Source organism: Rhea americana, unplaced genomic scaffold (assembly GCF_003343005.1).
Source record: "Rhea americana isolate MKP2758 unplaced genomic scaffold, rheAme1 scaffold_390, whole genome shotgun sequence".
In the NCBI taxonomy this organism is placed as follows: domain Eukaryota; kingdom Metazoa; phylum Chordata; class Aves; order Rheiformes; family Rheidae; genus Rhea; species Rhea americana.
Window position 1 is genome coordinate 92,371 of NW_028186524.1, and position 19,829 is coordinate 112,199.

The window sequence follows — 19,829 nt, forward strand, 5'->3', positions numbered from 1 at the left end:
AAAGCACCAGCTTTACACRGTGTTTTTCTACTACAGCTGTCTCCCACGGGAAAGCCAGCCAACCTTCTGACTATGGTCACCTCCATCAACCCAAAGAAAAGCTTGGGAAGATAATTACCTTCTGGCATGGTCCTGGCACTGACATAAGCTGCAACACTGCATCGAGATTCCTGAGCATCGTGGTTACATGCATGGAGCTCAATGCGATACCCTGTAAAATGCCGCAGGCCTGAGATAACCAAGGACTCCTTAGACTTAACTTTTTCAAAAGGTTTCTGTTCATCTGCATTCTCAGATGCTGCTGCAGAAGCATTTGGAGAGGAGGGGATGGTGGGTATCACCACAGTGGCATTTGCCATGGAGCCAAGGTCTCTTCGTTTTCTTGATGGCCTGTCAAAAATTACATGTTGAAATGTTATTTATCAKCTTCAATGCATGCAAAGTTATCTGAAAAGAAAGAGTTAAATTGGAGAGTTCAAAGTACAACTGGAAACTCAAATTCAAGCCTCATATTTACAAGGCAACAAGCACCAAGAAATTCAAGACCTTTTATTTTAAACAACAAATCTGTCTCGACCCTGCAACGAGCATGGCTTTAAGTTCCTGTGTCCTTGCGACACCTTCCTTGCACAAGCACATACATAAGGAAGATATGACAGCATAAGACCAGTTTCACAGCTCACTGGAATGCACCCACCATGCAGATTCAGATTTAGGATTCCATCTATTTAGATGCTTTTAACCTTTTCATGAGAGACTGTTTTTTTTTAAGTCCTTTTCAGCCGACATTTAAAACAGATTCACGTTATATACATTCATTGTGCTGTTTGTTAACAAAAGATTGCCTCTCAAATTATTGCACGTTAGTCTGGAAATCAGTTTCTGCAGTCATGAAAATAAAATTGCTATTGTGAYCTTGTCAACTTCCCTGTCTGCAAGGGAACACTACAAGCCAACTTTAATGTCAGATACATTAAATAAACAAACAAAAARTCTATCCAGCAGAACTAAGAACCATTCAAAAACTCAGTTTATTTGAAGAAAAAAAGCCCAACAACTACTAAACCAAAATTCCTTGTTCTAATATCAAGACAGTGACGCTTTACTTCCTGCAACACACTCACAAGCAGGCATTCCAGGTTGGGAACTAAGCAACTTGGAGAATCGGTAATAGTATCCAGTTACACAAAAGGAATTAATGCCATTGGAAAAGTGGATCATGTATTTTAAGAGGATGATGATCTTTTCCTGTGTGTGCATATGTGTGCAGCTATTAAAGGGTACAAAGAGTGACCTGAACTGAACCCACACTTGAGGCATCTCCAGTCTCTAAAAATGTAACAAGCTGTTGAAGCAAATCTTTGCTGCTGAACTGAACTTTCCACTGCCACCCTCTGACTACCAAGCAAATGACTGGCCACCTAGAGCTACAGCAGGTGCCTGCATCGATCAGGTCTTTGTCTGCAATCCCCAGGTCCATTTTCTGATGTTATTTTTCCCTCAAACTACAAATGCAGCCAACTGGAAAGCAGATTTTAAGATTTCCTCAAACTAAACATCACCTTGCATACAACAATGTAAGTACATTTGTCCACCTAAAGAAAAAAATGTGATGCCAAAAAGCAGGTTCAACAGAGCACATTCCAGGTTTTAGTTTTCTCTTCCTGCAATTACTAATTAACTCCAGAGACATCATTTTTTAAGTTGCCGTTATCTTGACTTGTGCATTGTTCTGCAGAGAGTCCCCCAACGATGGGGCAGAGTTCAAAGATCCAGGTCTGGATCATGCCACCTCCCTCCTTCAGAAGGGATCTTTACGGTCAACCAGAATCTTGTTTACACTTAAAAGCAGAGCTATACCCACTGTTTACAAAGTGTGGATTCAGCTATTCCTCATGTTTAAGAGTTGTTTTTCACAAGTAAAACAGTAACCAGGCCACCGATGCAACACAACAAGAATAACTTTTTCTTTCTGAGTAACAGAAAGCATGAAAAACTTTTGAAGCTGTAAATCCAGATCTTCATGTATCTGTTATCCTAGATTTGTAGCAATTTTCTTGCCAAACCCTCTGTATTCCCAATTATCTTGCACTGAAACAACAGTGGRAAGAACAACTTTATGACTCAAGGCCACTTCAGTAGCTCTAGTGAGCTGTCACGTGAAATACTCAGGTCTGGATTCTTTTTCCTCCTACCAGAGACTATCAGCATGTGTGAGGGCTCTCTGAATAGCAGCCATTTAGTTCCTTTCTGCCTCTCAGGACCTGTATTACTTCTGAACACTTTCCATACTTTTCACAGAATCACAGAGTTGCTGAGGTTGGAAGCGACCTCTGGAGATCAACTAATCCAACCCCTCTGCTCAAAGCAGGGTCAACCAGAGCAGGTTGCTCAGGGCTGGGTCCACTGGGTTTGGGTATCTCCAAGGATGGAGACTCCACAGCGCCTCTAGGCACCCGATCCAGTGTTTGATCACCCTTTTGTTCCAATCTGTGAAAAATTCTTTCCAAGATAAAATGAATAACACAGTAAAGAAGAAACAAAGCATCAGCTTCTGATGGCCACTTTGTTAGCTACAAAGGGACGTTACAGAGCACGTAGCGTAGACACCCACTAGCTCTGACTGGGAAGGTGGGTACGGCAAGAAGCATTTAGAAACTTCTTGTTTGCCTTGCCAATGCCAAAACAAATTAACCCACAAGACTTGAAACTCTCGAAGTATCTGATTAACTCTGCACAAGGTGAAGAATGGCTCCGGGATTTCCACAGGGGTTCTGAGAAAGTAAGCTAAGATCAGACCTAGACTGAGGCTGAGCATGACAGATCTGTGGTAGAGCCTAGGGCCAAAAGGATACTGCACAGGGATCAGATAGCTGGGAACGGGACAGGAGGAGAAAAATGGTACACAGAAAATAAGGAGACAAGACATACGTGGCTGACTTCTCAGCTGCTCTACTGTCTTCTCCAGCCCTGCCATTTCCCACATTTTGCTAGTCTCATCTCTAAGATTCCTGCTAGGGACTGCCAGAGGGCTTTTATTTATTTATTATTTTCTATTTTTCTCCTCCAGGAGGAGGCCACAGCAGTGTCTTGAGAGAGGCTGACAAACTACCAGAAGCAATATAAAAAAGAACCTGAAGTCAAACACACTTCATGTTCAGTTGCCAGGCTCTAAATAGGGTGTCCTATGAGCTGGCAAAAGGCATAGTAATCTAATTACTTTGCCACAGCCTGAAACCTGTCAGAAAAGACAAGCAGGCTGCGTGTCAGCAGGACAGTATCTCTGCTGCTCCCTTATCATAACAGAGTTGTATTAAAATGCTAAATCTGTCTAGGGGAAGTGGAGATTTATTCCTTTGCAGGCTGACAAGGTGGCACATCCTGGTGATTGGTTTCTTCCTAAAATACATACCCCAGAAACTGGCCTGAGAAGCATCCTGAGGTGGCTGCACAATACGATTGAGACAGAAAGAGAGAGAGAGACAGAGAGAGGGGGGAAAAAAAAGACAAGAAAAAAAGAAATCACATTGTCAGAATTGTCTGCCTACATCAAGAGGAATTTGGCTTCTGAATATGGCTTGCTTTTCCTCTGGTTTTGAATATGCTACATCCTGGGCATCATTCTGCACACTGAAACTTGTTCTGATAAACACTAACAGCAAGGAAATAGTACAGGAGCGACTCTGCATGAACTCCCATGTGACAGCAGCAGGCATCAACCAGGCTCACAGAGAAGAGATACTGTCTAGTAACACACTCTTCATAAATAAAAGTAGTTCATTGCAGTAACTTGGCTTTTGTCAAGCAGGTGCAAACAAATGCTTAGCTAAACGCAGTAAGCCAACAACAAATTTAGAGCACAAAATACGTGACAGTGACAAGGGTAAATCATTACCGACTCTAAACTGATTCCCAGTGATTCCTCTAAGCTGCATATGAAGTGTGAAGATATTCAACACCACTTAACGTGACACTGCGTGCGCCATTCAAAACAGGACATTTACCACCCACAGCAGTTGCATTCCTCATGGTACTGGAGGTATTTCCCAGACCAAGTGCAAGGAAGACCGCAAATACCGCACTAAAGGACAAGGCTGTGGCATGGTAAACTTCCCTTTTTCTTTTCTTTTTAACTTGATAAAAAGCTAGACCACAAAATTCTAAGACAGAGGAGAGGAAAAAAAAAAAAGGCTATTTCTGGTATCACATAAGTTTAAATGAGCTACAGTTTTTTTAGTCATTTGTTGAGGAGTCTCACTTTATTCTCAAGCTGAGAATTCAGAGACAGGAAACACAGCAGGATCTTCCAAATCCGTAATAACATCACTTGTAGGTGCTCAGCTTTCCCAGGTCTCAGATGCACATAATCAGCTAGACTAGACAGCCTCATGGAAGCCCAGAGACTGGCAGTATGGCCCTGTCTAGCCCAGTACTTTTGTTTAATACTTAATTACCTTTCCCTACCCCACACCACTTAGACAATAATTTTGGCTATTTGTACCTGGGGACAAAAACCTCATTGTGAAGATAGTTCTCAAATGTCTTGCGGAAGGCAGACTCTTCCAACTCCTTCTGTATTTGAGAGTCTGTTTTAGGACAGGAGCAGCATTCTCCACTGACATCCTCATTTTCACTTTGATTGTATTTCTGAGGGTCTTCGGATTCAAAAGGAGGAGACCACGTCCTTGAGGGCAGTTTTAATCCTATGGACAAAACCATTTAATATTATTCTGATGCTTGACAAGGCAGAAGCAGATGTTTCATGCTACCATGGGAAAACAGCTAATGAGTAAGATTCAAAACTGGTGCATGCTAGAGTCATAGCACTTCGGGGCATCCTGAACACTCACATCCAAGCTCGAGTGGTTTTACCCTTGTGACAGGCCTTTGATTCAAATCTATGCTAGTTTTTTATTTAATTTTATTTTATTTTTTGGGGGGAGGGAGGGTGTTAGATGTTGCTGTAGCCAAACAGAATGCCAGCTAAGTTCATCTCATTGCAGAAAATAGAGCAGCAAGCGAGTCCTCAAAGAAACTCCTAATCCTGAAAGCTTTCCAAAAACAAAGGCACAGGATGATTTCAAAAGTTAACCTGGCCWCTTCTCCAGAAGCACCATAACATTTTATCTTACTATCTCCACAGCTGTTTTTATACTTATTACTCATGTTTAACAGGAATAAGTGCAGATGGGAGATCCCCAAAGGATAAAATATCTGATTATTTCGTGTAAAAAAATGTTTTTTGGAGAGCTTTTGTACATGACCTGGCAGAAGTGACTAATGTACAATGTAACTGAACAGTGGGAAAACACAGCTACATCACAGCCTGTTTCTTTAACAATAGTCTTGAGAACAGCAGAATTAGGCATTTAAATTACCTCAAAGATGTGTGAAAGCTCACTCCATGGACAATGCCAAGATAGTCTCACCACCACCCGGAAAGCTTGAAAGCCCAGCGCAGAGAAGCACTCACTCACCCTTTAAGCAGTAATCCAGTTCATAAAGCTCACTATCTTCTGCCTGCTGCTGCCAGAACACCAGGTAGTGTGTGATGTTTCCATTGGGCTCGGAGGGGGGCTTCCATTTCAAAATGATTTGGGATGAAGAATTAGAAACGGATATCGGATCTAATGGGACTGAAGGAACTGCAGAGGGGGAAAACAAAAAAAGAAAAAGAAAAAAGAGAGAGAGATACAGAGATCAGGTTCGCTGCCCTGTGAGGCCTGGACAGAACATGAGACAGGCACAGAGAAGTTTTCTTTTCCTCAGGAATAAAGTATACTCCAGGGTAGGCACACTGACACTCAGTAAACCTGCTGGAGGTTACACCAGTGTGCATGCAAGCTCTCTTCTTAGATACGTGCAAACATGATGAAAGACAAGCTTATTAGTACCCTCCCCCCATTCAGGGAAGTACATTCTTCCATTTGCTTTGGAATATCCTCTTATGAAATTAAAGCAGCAATGTCAGTGGGAGGTGCCATGATTACCAGTCAAAAGATGACTTTGGTCTATTTTTTATTTGCAAAGCAACAATAATTTAATGATACTGACCAGTAGCGTTGGTCTGCACATAGATAATTTCACTCTTTGCACCGTATGTTCTTCGTTCATCTGAGAAGGTGACCAGGGTTTTAACAAACACAGCGTACTGCGTCCATGGCTTCAAGCCCCTCAGAAGCCAGCCTGGTTGGGCCTGGGCTTTGGGCTCATTTGACCGCGGAGGAGGGTCAACATCCACAACTGTCCAGCTGTTTGACCCACAAGCATCTTGGCCATCAAACTCCGTCACATTTTGGTAGGGACTTAAAAGGAAAAAAAGTCTCAAATTAACAAAATCCTGATTTCAGGTTTTTAGGAACAACACATGGATTCTGGAAATGAGGCACAGTGAGTTTTGCAACCCAGTCTCCTAACACTACCACAAATCAGGAGCTGTTCCACAACCAATCCAGACAACCAAATCCAGGCTCATTATTTTCAGTTCGAAAAAAACTGAATTGATGAAAATCAGTTTGGTAACCTTGATTTTTTAAAGAATGGTTCCCATTTAAACGGGAATAAATATCTCATCATCCTGTGGAGATAATTGGGAGATGATAATCTATACCCTCATAGTCAGAGCATGTGTGGATGTGTAGAACAGTTGGAATAATTAATGTTGGACTGCTCTTAAATGAGGAATATTTACTGTATACAATTCAGTAAATTGGGAATCTTAATTAGCACTTATATAAACAGGTAACACTGGAAACTGAAGTGAAAGAGCCAGAAAAAGAAAATCAAAGAGACTAAATAGCTGTGTCCACAACAGGTTTAATATTTACTCTTTAATCCCAATTGTCATTTGTGGAAGCCCAGCATGGCTGCTATTTTGTACCCCAACTGTGGGTCACCAAAGGTATCCTCTCCTTAAGCTTCCACTTACGCTTCTTTGTAAAAAAGCATAAATCCCAGGAGATCACGGAAATCAGGAGGCCAGTATGGTTCCCACTTCAATAGGATCTTGTCATGAGATGTTCTAATAGAAGAAAATTTCAGCAATTCATTTTCGCCTATGACAAAAAAGAAACGACAATGATTTTGTTGATGTTAAAAGTAATGTTTTCTATTTGTAATTAATTTAGAATTTTCTATTTTTCACAGATGAATATGGGGACTTTAGTATTGAGAAGAGCTGCTCATTCAAACCTTATCTTTGATGCTATCTGTGCTTTGAGGCAGGGTTTGGAACAGATGATCTCCACAGGTTACTGCTCTCTTAAATTATTCTATGATTTTATGAAAATGACCCTGTAGAAGATTTGAACTAAATTCTAGTTAGCTAGAAATCTAAAAGTAGCATATTTTAAAATTCATGACAATCTGCATAACCAGTAAAATGGTTTACATTGCTTATGTAGGCCCTGTCTTCAAAGRGGGTGAATTCCCAGCCTTGCCCAGGAACAGCATGGTCCCTTTGCAAACAGGAGGGAAAAGCGACAAATAGTTGCAGGAGGGTGGAGTTTCGAGACTCAGGGGAAGTGTTAGGGTACGGTTCGTCCAAGCAGCCCAAGAAGGACAAGCTGCATAGCTCTGACTGGATTTGCCATTCCTGCAGTAGCTGCACGAGGGAGGAAGAACATTTATTTCACTGGCACCACATCCAGAACAAACATTGGCTTTTTTTTTTTTTTTTTTTTTATATAAACAGGATGCTGCCAGTGTGAAAACCAGACTTGAAACATAAAAACAAACAAAAAGCCAAACACACTGGCAACATGTGGTCTGGTGGGGAGAGGCGAGGAGAACAGCACAGCAGAGTAGACTTAAAGCTGGCAAAGAAAAATGGAGCCATCTCCTCCTGCTGCTTTTAAAGCAAAGCAACCAGATGGCCTGGGAGCTGCGCACACAACCACGTGATAGTGCAAGATTTGAACCCCAAATCCTGTATCACAGGTCAAGATGACTTTTTACAGAAAGTCGATCCCTTGTACCCCCTTCGCTCTGCCAGTTAGAGCTGTGATGTCCCTGAGGCTGTGGTTCTACCAGTGCTTTTCAGTGGTACAGCCAGTTTCAGGTAGGTGATTACACTCCCCTCTCCCCACTGTGCTGGCRTGGCTGCATGTGTCAAACTGGATCGGGAAACTGATCCAGCTGAAAGATCTTCACTTTTTAAGTCTGTTCACAAACAGCCGCACCAGCACAGCAGCAAGGGCAGAACAGGGGAAGGGGCTGTTTAAGCAGCACTGTCACCAATCAGGGAAAGAGGATCATGTGTTGCATGGAACAGGAAAAAGCAGCAGGGTTGGGGCATAAGGGATTTGCTTATGGTAGCATTGCTACCTAGATAAATGTCTGCACAACTACACTCTGAGTGGAAGGACGTCAGCAAGAGAATGCTGGAAGCAACACTGCTTGTTTGCTCCTTAGCCATGCTGACACAGGCATCACCTTATTGCTGTAGTTGAAGGAAGCTGCCAGCTTAAAACCCCCTGAAAAGCATAACAAAAATTGTAGGAAAAATGTGTCCAACTGTTGTCATAGCAACTCCCTCAGATGGCTGCAGAGATGAGTGAAAATGCTGTTCCTCTATGTTTGTTCTGAATGCATACTGTCCCCTCATGACAGGCTAAAAGAAAATTATGATTATTAATCAGGTACTCAGCCGTAACACAAAGTCCCGATCTAGACTGAGGTTACATTGTGCTAAATTCTTCCAAAAGACACAACAATACACTCAGCCCTGAAAAACTCACAGCTGAGCACACAGAAAAACACTGAAGACCAAAGCTGCCAAGGCAAGTTCCTGGCCAGATGTAGTACTCGTAAGTACTTTCACTCATGGCATATTGACAATGTCGCTGCAGCATACGAGCAAGTAGCAAATCACATGACTGGTGTTTTACCAGAAGGACACAAGGACAGCCCTCGAAACAAATTYATAGGCGAGGCAGAGAGGAATAAGAGTATAAGGTTAGCAAAGACAGAGGGAAAGGAGAGTGATGCAAAGTCTTGCTGCATTCAGAAACTTTCTTACATGAGGCTTGGTCACCATTTGTCTTCAGGGCTATGTCATTCCTTTCCTGCCGCCCCTTAGTTCCAGAGATCTCCTCCATCTTGTGGATTTCTGATAAACAGAGTTTGGGATTATAATGGAAGAAGAGTTTGCCTCGTGCAATGGTAAGGTTGTGCTTACTCCAGTCCCAAAGCTGGCGAAGATTCTGGTTGTCCAAGGCATAAAAAGAATAATTCCTGAAAGCAGAGAATGAAAACATGGATTCAGAAGAGATCCTCTGAGAACCTCCGAAAACTCCTCTCATACACTGATCCAGACATCATGGAAAAACAAATACAAACTATCTTCCCCAACAGGCTGCAAGCCATGGGCAGAAGAACATTTTAAAATAACTTGCAGATTGTTTACCAATACAAATCACCCAGATAGCACTGGCACTCCCTCAAGCTTCAAAGTACAAAATTAAAATATCTGTTGAAGAAACTCACCCAGCTTCTAATGTTTCTCCTTTAATTAGATGCAGTTTACGAAAAAAAGAAAGAGAAACCAAGGCATAGGACCGGCGAATTTTTAAGTAACCTGAGATTTCTTCAATCAAGCCAAGATTTGCTTCAAGTTCAGCTGCTATGTTATCTATAGAGAGGAAAACATCGGTTTTAGCTTTCTGATAACAGAAGGAAACACTGATATCAAAGCCCAAACAGATTAAATGAAATGGCTCTACATAAATCTAAATGACACTACAAAAATCAATTAGCAAAAAAAAGATAAAATAAAAAAAAAAACGAATGAACACCACAAGAGTCTTGGCTTTGCTGTTATTTTTTCTGAACCGCTTAAAGATTCAGAGTGATCAAAGCAAGATAGAAATCCCCCAGCTCATGGAGTGTGTCGTATTCACTGATCCAACACCCACTGCCCTCTACCCTCTTACTCATACAGAACTTACTTCCTCCACGGATGTTTATAACTAAGCTTCCATTAACAACTGTGCAGCCGCGGAGCTCCTGGGCAGATGTCACTGAATCAATAGTCTTCTCTTTCCCATAGTCACAAACCTTTGGGCAGGGCCCTGCGCAGGGAGTACAGTGCAAGCTGAAAAACAAGAATGTAGAAGTGATGTTTTTGCAGAATATAATATGAGGCATCTCCAGCAATTCTCAAAGGCAGAGTAATCAGCTCAAAGAGATGCTGTTCTGACAAGGAGCCAAGGGATTCACTTGCAGTGCACAGCACACGGCTCTTAGGAACCTCGAGGAATTGCTAATTGTTCTTATTGTTTGGACATTCCAAATTCCAGTCTGAACTATGGGTCATTACGAGATGAAATAATTTCTCCTTGCCATTCTGTCCATTCCTATGTAAACAGAACAAAGCAATTTTGACGACTATCAGTAGCTGATCCACCACGCTGCTGTTCAGTGCTATAAGTATCAGTGGTTTCAAGATTAAGGAACCCAGGTCCAGTCTCCAGTCTAAGAGGACTACATGTGTAGCTGATGAGCAGAGGGCAGGGCATTCATCCGGGAATGCCCTCTGATGAAGCACTGCACATCAAGTTGCTTAAAAAACACAAGCAAGCACGTGCTTTGTGCTCTGGGGAAATACTTCTTAAATGGCAGCAAGATGATTGCTTGCCCTGGTCATAACACCACAAGAATGTGCTTCCAACTAGTTCAGAGAGGAAAAAGAAAGAAAAAAAAATGCTCCATCTGCTCTAGGAAAAGCACAGAGTAGTGTTGTGGGATCCTACCAACAGCAAACTGGAGCAAATTTAAGAGAGGAGATGGCTGCTATTACACAAGCAACATACCTACTTCGGGGGCTGCTGGTTCATCCTTTTGAAATGCAAAACAGGAAACAGAATATAAAGTCCTGCTAGAGCAAATTCCCTGAAATTGTTCTATCAGGAGCGAATACATGTGAGCACAAAAGCTACCAATATTCATAGGAAATCTGACTCATCACAATATATAATGTTATTGTGGAACAAACAGCAAAGTTTTTAGCGATAAACAGCTCAGCAGCAAAAAGTATTTAATTCATTTGCTGAAAAACCCTGGGAATAGTCAGAATGGCTGTTCCCCGCCTTGAGTTATGCTGTAGTTGTTTGTTATATTGTCYGTTGATGTCTGGCACAGCTTGAACCTGCTCAATGAAAATAATTGGAGGGACGAGGGACAGATATTCTGAGAATGATTCACTCAATATATGCTACGCATATTCTGCATTCTACATCTCTTCATTAGGCTCAACTTTTTCCTGTTCTGCTAAATATGAAGGCCTTTTAGTCTGAGGTCTGCTTTGGAARGGAAGCAAGGCTACTAACGGCCTCCCCATTCCCCATCTCCCTCATCCCACTCAAGTACAGGAAGAGGAGTGTCAACAAGTCAGAAGGCTCTTTCTTGCCCTCTCTCGACCTCCCTTTCCAAACCTGAGAGGGAAGAAGGGAAGCCAAGCGAAGCAGAGGAAGAATAAACTACTGAGACAGGGTAGATAAATGTATCCGCTTTAATGGTTTGCACTAACAAGGTATTAGTTTGCCAGTCAAATTAAATTAGACTGGACAATTGTCACAGCCACTCCAGCACTGCAACTCCCTCAGATACAGAATACGTCTCTACCCACGCGGGAGATGCACAAAGCTCCTGAGCAATATCCAAGCTACAGCATGGTTTGTTTAGTTGCAGACACTTGCACTTACTTGCTGGAATTCATGATGTACCCTGACGGGCATTCATGAACACATTCATTATTGTGGATAACGTGACACCCTGACTCCCTGGCATTTTTGCATTTGTTGTGTAGCTCCTGGCAGAAGCTGAAAGTCACACAGCGCCACCCCTCAAAATGATAGTAATTGGGTGGGCAGCTATCCACGCATTTGCCATCGAGGTAAAAGTTGCGGCAAGCCACGCATTTCTCAGGGTTGTTTGGCTCCGTGCAGTCGCCGAGACATTCGCTATGACAGCACTGACCGTCAGAGGTGCAGCCTTGTGACTTGCAGGCAGGTGGGCAAACTGCAAAGAGAAAAGAAAAAGAAACTAAGTATCACAGCCTGAGGATGCACCACCACGAGGGCCTTCTAGCAACCATTCTGTCCAACTCTGCTTCGCATCCTTCTTTTCACAGAGACATCCATGAAGCGCAGAACTCAGCCTCATCTCCACTTTTCAACTCCAAGTTCCAAATTTTGATCACACTATTGCAGTGCAGAGCACCCTGCCATTCAAGTTCACAATTCACCGATTCACTTCAAGTTTCAATTAAGTAGATTATTTGGAGTATTTGTCTCCAAAAAGAGAACCAACGTGCCCAGCACTGGTAGGCTCCCAGGAGCGCTCTGCGACTCGCACACCACGCCTGCAGCCCCGAACGAGTGAGGAGACTCGCACAGTGACAGCTTTCAAGCCTGGGACAGCCAGCTTCAGCCAGAAGATTCTGGTTTCCTACTTTAAGAAACTAAGTTTCCCACATTAATGCTGCTAATAGTGCTTGTCCAACCCTACTGTTACATACCCTTCTGCTTTATCAGAGCCTCCTTCCTGCCTGTACATCAACCTGTCACCGGTTTCCCGGGGGGAAGCCTGCWGCCCTGGCACCCAGTACAAATACTCGACCGCTTCTCCTGAGGAAGCCCAAGATGAAGAGCACCCACAAGTGTTATTGCTTGAGGTTTTTATGGTTTACTTTTTAATTATCCATTACTTAGTGCCTCACAATACTTTTAATGAATGGTTTGGGCTTTGAAATAGAAACCAAGCTGCAGCATAGCTCAGAGCAAACACCATGACTAACACGGAGTGAGGAGCTGCAGGAGACTCCAAGCAAACCAAAGAAAGCTCGGAAGGGAACCACATTCCTGACGCTTTACTTACCCTTTGCTCAGCACCTTCGCGCTCAGGCTTACTGTTCAAATGAGCCTGAACAAATTAAACCCAACTGCTTCATCCAGGACATGCCACAGAAATTTCAGTTCAGGAAGGATACAATAAAGCTGAAGACACCACTAGAAGAGTTTAAGCCAAAAAAGCCAAGTACATCTTTAATGCAGCAGTTCACTTAAACAGATGAATGTGAGGATGAGGAAKGTGGCATGGGACTAGATTTAACTGTATGGTAGCATTCAACCTCTGGACTACTGTTATGAATCACTAAGAAGCAAATTCCAACATCACYTCCTTCTCACCAAAAAAAAGAGAATTTTGTCAGCAGGAGGAGCATCTGGCCCCGGTCTGAGCTCCATCTTGTGTCCTGCCTAAGCGCGCTCCATAAAGCGGCAGACAGGTAAGCTCTCCTGTCATCTGCGCTGGCCAGACCAAGCAACTCTGCACCAAATTAAAAGCAGTTGTCTCAAAATTTCACAGGCTTTCTGTCTGTGGTGGATGMATGGGCTAGAAAGAAATTACCTTGGACAGGACAGAGGTCTAACCAAGTTCTTTTGCCCATCTCTCCTTTCCCCTGACAGAGGCTTTGCCATCCTGGAGTCTTCTCACAAGACAGTAGTTTAAAAGCAGGTGGACACAGASCTCCTGGGTCAGAAAAGTAAGTGCAAACGCGTTCCCCTTCCTATCTCTGTTAAATCTATTCCAGACTGCAGGGCTCTCAYGGCAATTCTTGCAAGTGCTCAGTACCAGAAAAGACTAAAGAGGCAGCAATATAAGATGTTGCCACAAATTAGGGTTTACAATRTTCACTGGAAAGACAATCTACTTCAGCCGAGCAGCTTCGTCCCTCCTCTTGGCAGTTGCAGGTCATGGCTTGCCCCGYAGCTCCTACGAGGGCCAGTTTCAAAAAGAGTAAAGGCCAAAACCAACACCCTACAGATGGTGATGTGACAACGAAAGGAAGGCTGTCACCTGCTGACACCTGCACTGGGTGTACATCAAATCTGCTCGAAGCAGAACGTGGCACGCTCACCTCAGCCAGTCATACGGCCACGGGTATCTACATCAGTATCTACTGACAGGACCTACGTCATGCTGGTCAACTGCACGAAGACTGCACCAAAAAAAAACCAAACCAAAACAAAACAAAAAAAACCCCACCACCACAAGAAGAAAAACCCCCAAACATACACACACACACACACACACACTTACCTTCTCCCCTAAAAATAAAGGCCGAACCACAACACTCGGCACAAGCAGTTCAGTTTTGGGGCTATTCGGTGTTGAAGCAGAAGGGGCTTTCTTTGGGGAAGTTCCAGACACACCAATGTATAGGGGCTAAAACGTTATTTTTAACTTTTGGCTAGCTTGCTTGAACAGACCAATACTGGAATGTGGTCTAGTTTTATTCAACTAAATGAACAGCATGCAGGTTCCATAGTACAACATGCCACCAATGTTTTTATGATCAAATCACCAGCTGCGGTTAGGAAGAACCTCCCCCCCTCGCTAAAGGGATTGCGGAATTAAGTGTGTCAAGGCAGTTAATGCCATTCTTGGAATAAGCAGCAGTAGCTGCAGTAGATGGGATAGTAAAAAGGAACAACCTCTGGTTTGTTCCAGCCTGATAAATCCTTTGAACAAACATGAAATGGCTAAAGTTGAAATTCTATCATAGGTCCATTTAATCTCATAAATGGTTGACTTCTTCYACGTCAATCATTCAGCACAGACATCTTCTCTATCCGTCTCCCAAGATTCATCCATTAACTTGAAACACAGAAGTGGATTATAGAATTCATTTGCTTTTATGGTGGCAGAGCATTTGCCCTTTTATAGTAATAGCTCTTACAAACCTGTCACGTAGAAACAGTAACACACTGAAGGGCAGTAGGCAAATAGGAACAACTTGCAGGTGATACCTTGTATTGGAGTAAATACAAACTGAAAAGCTTGCTTTAAAAACACAGGAATACATCCTTTACCAGGCCCCAGAAGGTGCAGGCAGTCCAGCAACAGATGTCATGGCAGGGGGTTAATTCAAACTCATAATTAAATTTAGCAATACAGTACATCAAGAAAAGCTGTGCCTAAAAAGTAAGTAAACAACCTGGGACTGGTACTAACTGAACTACTCTGGCAAGTATGAGAAAAAAGAAAAAAAGTAAACCATCCGTTTATTAGAAATATTGGCAACAAAATGCAGACAGAAGATTCCAGAATTTAGTCCAAAACACTATCAGGTTTACTAACTCTAGTCTAACATGTCAAGGTTTACGGGGAAAAAAATAAAAAACTCGTCTGGGCTGTTTCTCATGCATCTCCCCGTGGTCACCCTTCCTCCCCAGGGAGCGCCGATACACTGGTGTCCCGCACGGGCTTCCACGCCAGCCAGTCTCTCCTGAGAGAGGACAGCATCCCCTCGGGAAGTGAATTCCTACAGCAAACACGGAGGAAAACTTTTTGCGAGCAGGAGGATGAGCGGGGGCTGTGCAGACTGCAGTGCTCCTCATCAGCCCTCWCTGCAGTGTAGAAGGCAAAAGGATGTTTCCCAGGTACCTCTCRTGCTTAGGGACTACAAAGTTTAAGCAATCTGAAACACTTGTTTCTTCAGGATGCAGTGAATCAGACAGGTAATTCTGCAAAGTTGGCCCACAYGCAAAACACAGTTGCATGTAGTTTATGTTATGCCACAGAATATTTTTGTATTTGTAATTTGTAATGGAAGCCAATCTCTAAAGTCCTATGCTTATTTACACATTTTAAACACAGCTGCAGATATTCATGGAGCAGAAACTGTTTAAATTCTCATCTCTAAAGGTTTTCAGATGATATAACTGAACTATTTTTGAAGAGGAGAAAGAGATGTTAAGAACAATTTTAACAGCTTTTCATGTCTGTAAGACAGCTTGAAGAGAGTAAAGTAGCCAAGGCAACAATTTTTCCATTAAGCACTCAAGATAAGAAATCGTCAGGCACTGTTCTGCACAAATTTAAGTTGCAGAGGATCCTGAATAGATGTCACGTAGACATTGTTGAAGTACGCATTTTATAAAACGAGCACCTGAAAATGGCGTAGACACCTCTCCAGCGTAATCCCCTACCGCTTTGTACAAATCCTACGGCAAGATCCAGGTTATGAGAGTCTGCATGGGTCAGACAGCTTTTATTTTTCCCCTTTTCCCACTCAACATTATCCTTTTGCCATAGGGCAACACAGACTAAGTTTATGCTGACCAAGTCTATCTCATTAGCACTTTCTCGTCTAGTTTTGTGGACCAAATAGCCGAGAGCAGCTTACAGAGATTCACCTCTTCGCGAGCACAAGCTGAGCACACAGCCTAGGGAGGAACTTGCGTATACTTGCACGCGCCGACCATGCAGCCACGGCCTCTGCTTATTGCCGAGGGACTTGAGAGTTTGCAGAACGTGGTGCTGAGCCCTCCCTCCCTTAATAGGGAAGGGGGGCAACTTTCTTCACTTCCTTGCAGAAAAGAGAAAAATTAAAAAAGAAACTTGGAACTTCTTATGAAATAGAGGTAACCAAACAACTAATTTGGGGGTAGGGGCAGAAGCCACCATGCTATACCATGAAAGCTGCTGCATGAAAAAACATGCCACAGCACTGGCACTAGAGCAGAGTTCTTCACTGCAGTTACATAAACCTCCTCATCAGAGCCCTGGGAACTGGGCTTCTAAAATCCCTACCCCAGCGATGACAAACTGCACAACGCTCAACCAACCTGCCCGGGACAGGGGAGAAACCGAGCTGGCACAGAGGTTCAAACCTGTTGTTCTAGGCGTGAATAAATATTTAACTAGCTAGCTAGAGTGACTCCGAAGACTTGGGAAACAATGCGTTTTACAAACCTTTCTGATTATGGATTCAAACGGACATTTCTTCRTGCTGCTGAGGCCCAGCTGGGGGGACAGACAGCAGGCGAGTCAGCGCAAAGGAATTTCTACCTCCGTGGATCACTCACGTCACTTCGCTCCCTCCAGTGCTTCAGGTGAAAACAAAATACACTGACACTGTAAAACACTCCCAAGCCAGTCCAGGTAGCCAGAAGACTCATATTTAACTGACAAGTCAATTAGGCTAGATACTGTGTCTAGTTTGTCCAAATAGCTGACTGTTACTAAAAACATCTGTATTAGGTTTTTATTTCTCACTTTTTGCTAACAGAACAGTGAATTGTCAGAGAAAAAAAAAAGGACAAACATTGGTCAGGGTAATTTTTCTTTTCCTTTGGGTTCCTCTACCACTGGATTGACTAAAATAGCTATCTCCCAGACCAACTGAATAGTGTATTCAAACAGGCAGTAGTTCAGGTGTAATAAAAAGTATATATTTTATTAAGAAGAAATTCTAAGCCACACATATGAAATCCAATATTCTGCATTGTATCCTGTATTGAGACAGGCATTCCCACAGGGTTTTGGGACCGCTCAGACCATGAACCAACATGATTTTTCTGCCTTGCAATCACAAGCCTCGCTCTGTGTGACTCTGGCTCAGCAGRGCCAGCGCACAAGTCCCTCAGGCCTCTCTCGTCCAGCCAGGGCCACYGGCCGCAGCCCGGCCAAGCGGCTCCTCTCCGGCTGCTGCGCAGGAGGGTGGCGAGTGGGAACCTTCACTGCGCTGCCAGGTCTGTTTTCTTGAACGATTGAAAAAAATAAAATAAAGGGGGGGGGAGTTGACTATAAACAAGGCAATCAGGAGAAATTAAAGACTCCAGTTCCCCTGAAATCCAGGACAGGAAACAACTGCGACAGGAGCACCGCCCTCAAGCTTAGCCAATGCATTTGCTGCCTGTGCAGGGAGGCATCCAACCACTCGGCTATCTGCACAAAGCAAACACTGCTTAACCCCTTGCCAGCTGCGCCGAGCGGGGCACCGCAACCCAGCCCTGCGCTCCTGCCGCCCACATGCTAGTTTACATCATTCTCTAGAGAAGCTGCTGTAACACTCGCAAGGCTAATGCAATGTAACGAAGTTAYTGCAAGGTTTTCTCGTGCTGAGCTTTAACTCACAAGGCGTATTTATAACTGGAAGAAAAACGTAGGAGGAAATAAGGATGACTCCAGCACTGACACGGCTTAAAATGGCTTATTTTGGCTGCAATATGTACAATTCRATGCCAGAGCTTAGGTTAGTGTAATGTTATATGACACACACACGCGTATAATTCAAAGCCAGTGTCCCACAGAAACAGTATCGTAGAGCTCATCATTTCCCTGAGTTTCTTCTCTTACTGTACATGGCAGTAATTTCTGTCACATGTAGTTGTTCAAGAATGTTCTCTCTCACACACACACGCTATAAATCATAGCTGAGTCGCCACTGCAGCAGGAACTGCAACTTAATTTCCTAACTGTATATTAGCAATAGTGAGCTGAGTAGAAAAGTGTTCTTGTAGTTCTAAACCAAAAAGAAAGGAAAACTATGGACTAACTGCCCAAGGCAGTAACTCCTGTGTGTTTGTGTTGCAACCATGTGATCTTATTTTAGCACTGCAAACTGTTTCCTAAACTTCTAGAAATGCTAAACAGTGTAGCTTTCATCAAAAYCCACATGGTTCTTGCATCCCCACAAAATTATGAATTAAATCATATTATACACATGTATACCTAAAGTGCATAAATATATCTTAAGGTTGAAAGAAACTATTTAAGTAGCTGCCCTGCAGCTTGTATCCTTCAGTTACTTCTCCATGTCCCCAGGACCAGAAAAGCAGAAATCTGAACTCCACCAATGACAATTCTTAGGCTGCACAGGACAAACAGCTCCCAGGGATGTGTTARCAAAAACTGTACTAGTAATATGCTGGGGAAGAACAGGACCATGAGGGTCCAGCAGACTGAAGAGTGGACTAAAACCAGAATATGRTGACTAGGTCTCCTAAACACCTCAGAATCTACTGAATAAGTACAGAAATAAGAATAGCCTTGAACAGAACATAAAACATAAGGTTAACATGCTTCTACGGAGAACGGCCAGCTAGCACAGACAGCTGCCTGACACTGGGCTGCAGTCATCAAGTGAAATTCAGGAAACATCGAAGGACATTTGAGTAAACTTCACGTCAGTTATTCAGTGCTCAACTGCTTTAGCAGCATTTATTCTTTCCTGTTGCCCAACACCASAGATGACCAAGGAACAAACCCCCAAATGTATCAAACTTGAACGCTTTTTCCTCAGCACCAACTTGGGAAAGAGCAAGTGCCAAATAACTTCAAGGTTTTACTATCAGCACTAAAATTAAAGTGTTATTTATAAAATAAGACAGAGTATAGTACATAACGCCACGACTCCACTGAACTGCAAGTTGGGAATGTCAGGAGGTCCGTATTTACACAGGAACAGATAAAATTAACTGCAGGTGCCTCCCTTCCCATAGACAGTGACTTCCAAAAACAACAAACTGTTACTAAAACATAAAAGGAAACTCTTCCCATTGACATTTCTCAGGACAATATTACAATTCTTATCTTGCATATCAGTAAGGATAAGAAAAAAAAACTTGTTTCGCCTCCAAGCCCCTTCACGGGTTACGTGCCTGTCTGGAGCTATGCTAAACGTCTCAACCACTGCAAAACGGGACCAGGGCCACTTACGGACCTCACGGATTCTGCTATTTTCCGCAATGCTCCCTCCCAGCGCAGAACAGCCGCCACAGTTCAGAGCAGCAGAGGTGCTGGTGACGTGTGGATCCAGTAGGATCAGCAAATGCTACAGGACATCCTGAATCTCATCAAGCCTCAGGTTAGAAAAGATAAGGGGCTTGGGGTTCTGCACCCCCTTGTCCAGCTGTGATAATGCACGATATGGAAGTCTCTGAAATAAGTTGCTGAATGGAGATGGGGGGAAGAAAAAAAAAGTTTGAGCTGCATTTTTGATATAGGAAAATAAAGGATGAAGGGAGATTGCTTTAAAAAAG

The 19,829-nt window shown here is 43.1% G+C and overlaps 1 protein-coding gene across 1 annotated transcript in view; it reads right to left on the reverse strand.

Moving 5' to 3' along the window:
• INSR (insulin receptor) overlaps positions 1–19,829 on the reverse strand; it is a 49,394-nt gene that overhangs the window by 12,758 nt on the left and 16,807 nt on the right. The window contains exons 2-10 of the mRNA XM_085313615.1: positions 11,703–12,018; positions 9,948–10,093; positions 9,487–9,631; positions 9,020–9,234; positions 6,929–7,055; positions 6,055–6,305; positions 5,478–5,645; positions 4,502–4,703; positions 119–390 (exon numbers count right to left, since the gene is read on the reverse strand). Of these exons, the coding sequence (XP_085169741.1) occupies positions 119–390; positions 4,502–4,703; positions 5,478–5,645; positions 6,055–6,305; positions 6,929–7,055; positions 9,020–9,234; positions 9,487–9,631; positions 9,948–10,093; positions 11,703–12,018 (1,842 nt within the window). The remainder of the gene's footprint in view (positions 1–118; positions 391–4,501; positions 4,704–5,477; positions 5,646–6,054; positions 6,306–6,928; positions 7,056–9,019; positions 9,235–9,486; positions 9,632–9,947; positions 10,094–11,702; positions 12,019–19,829) is intronic.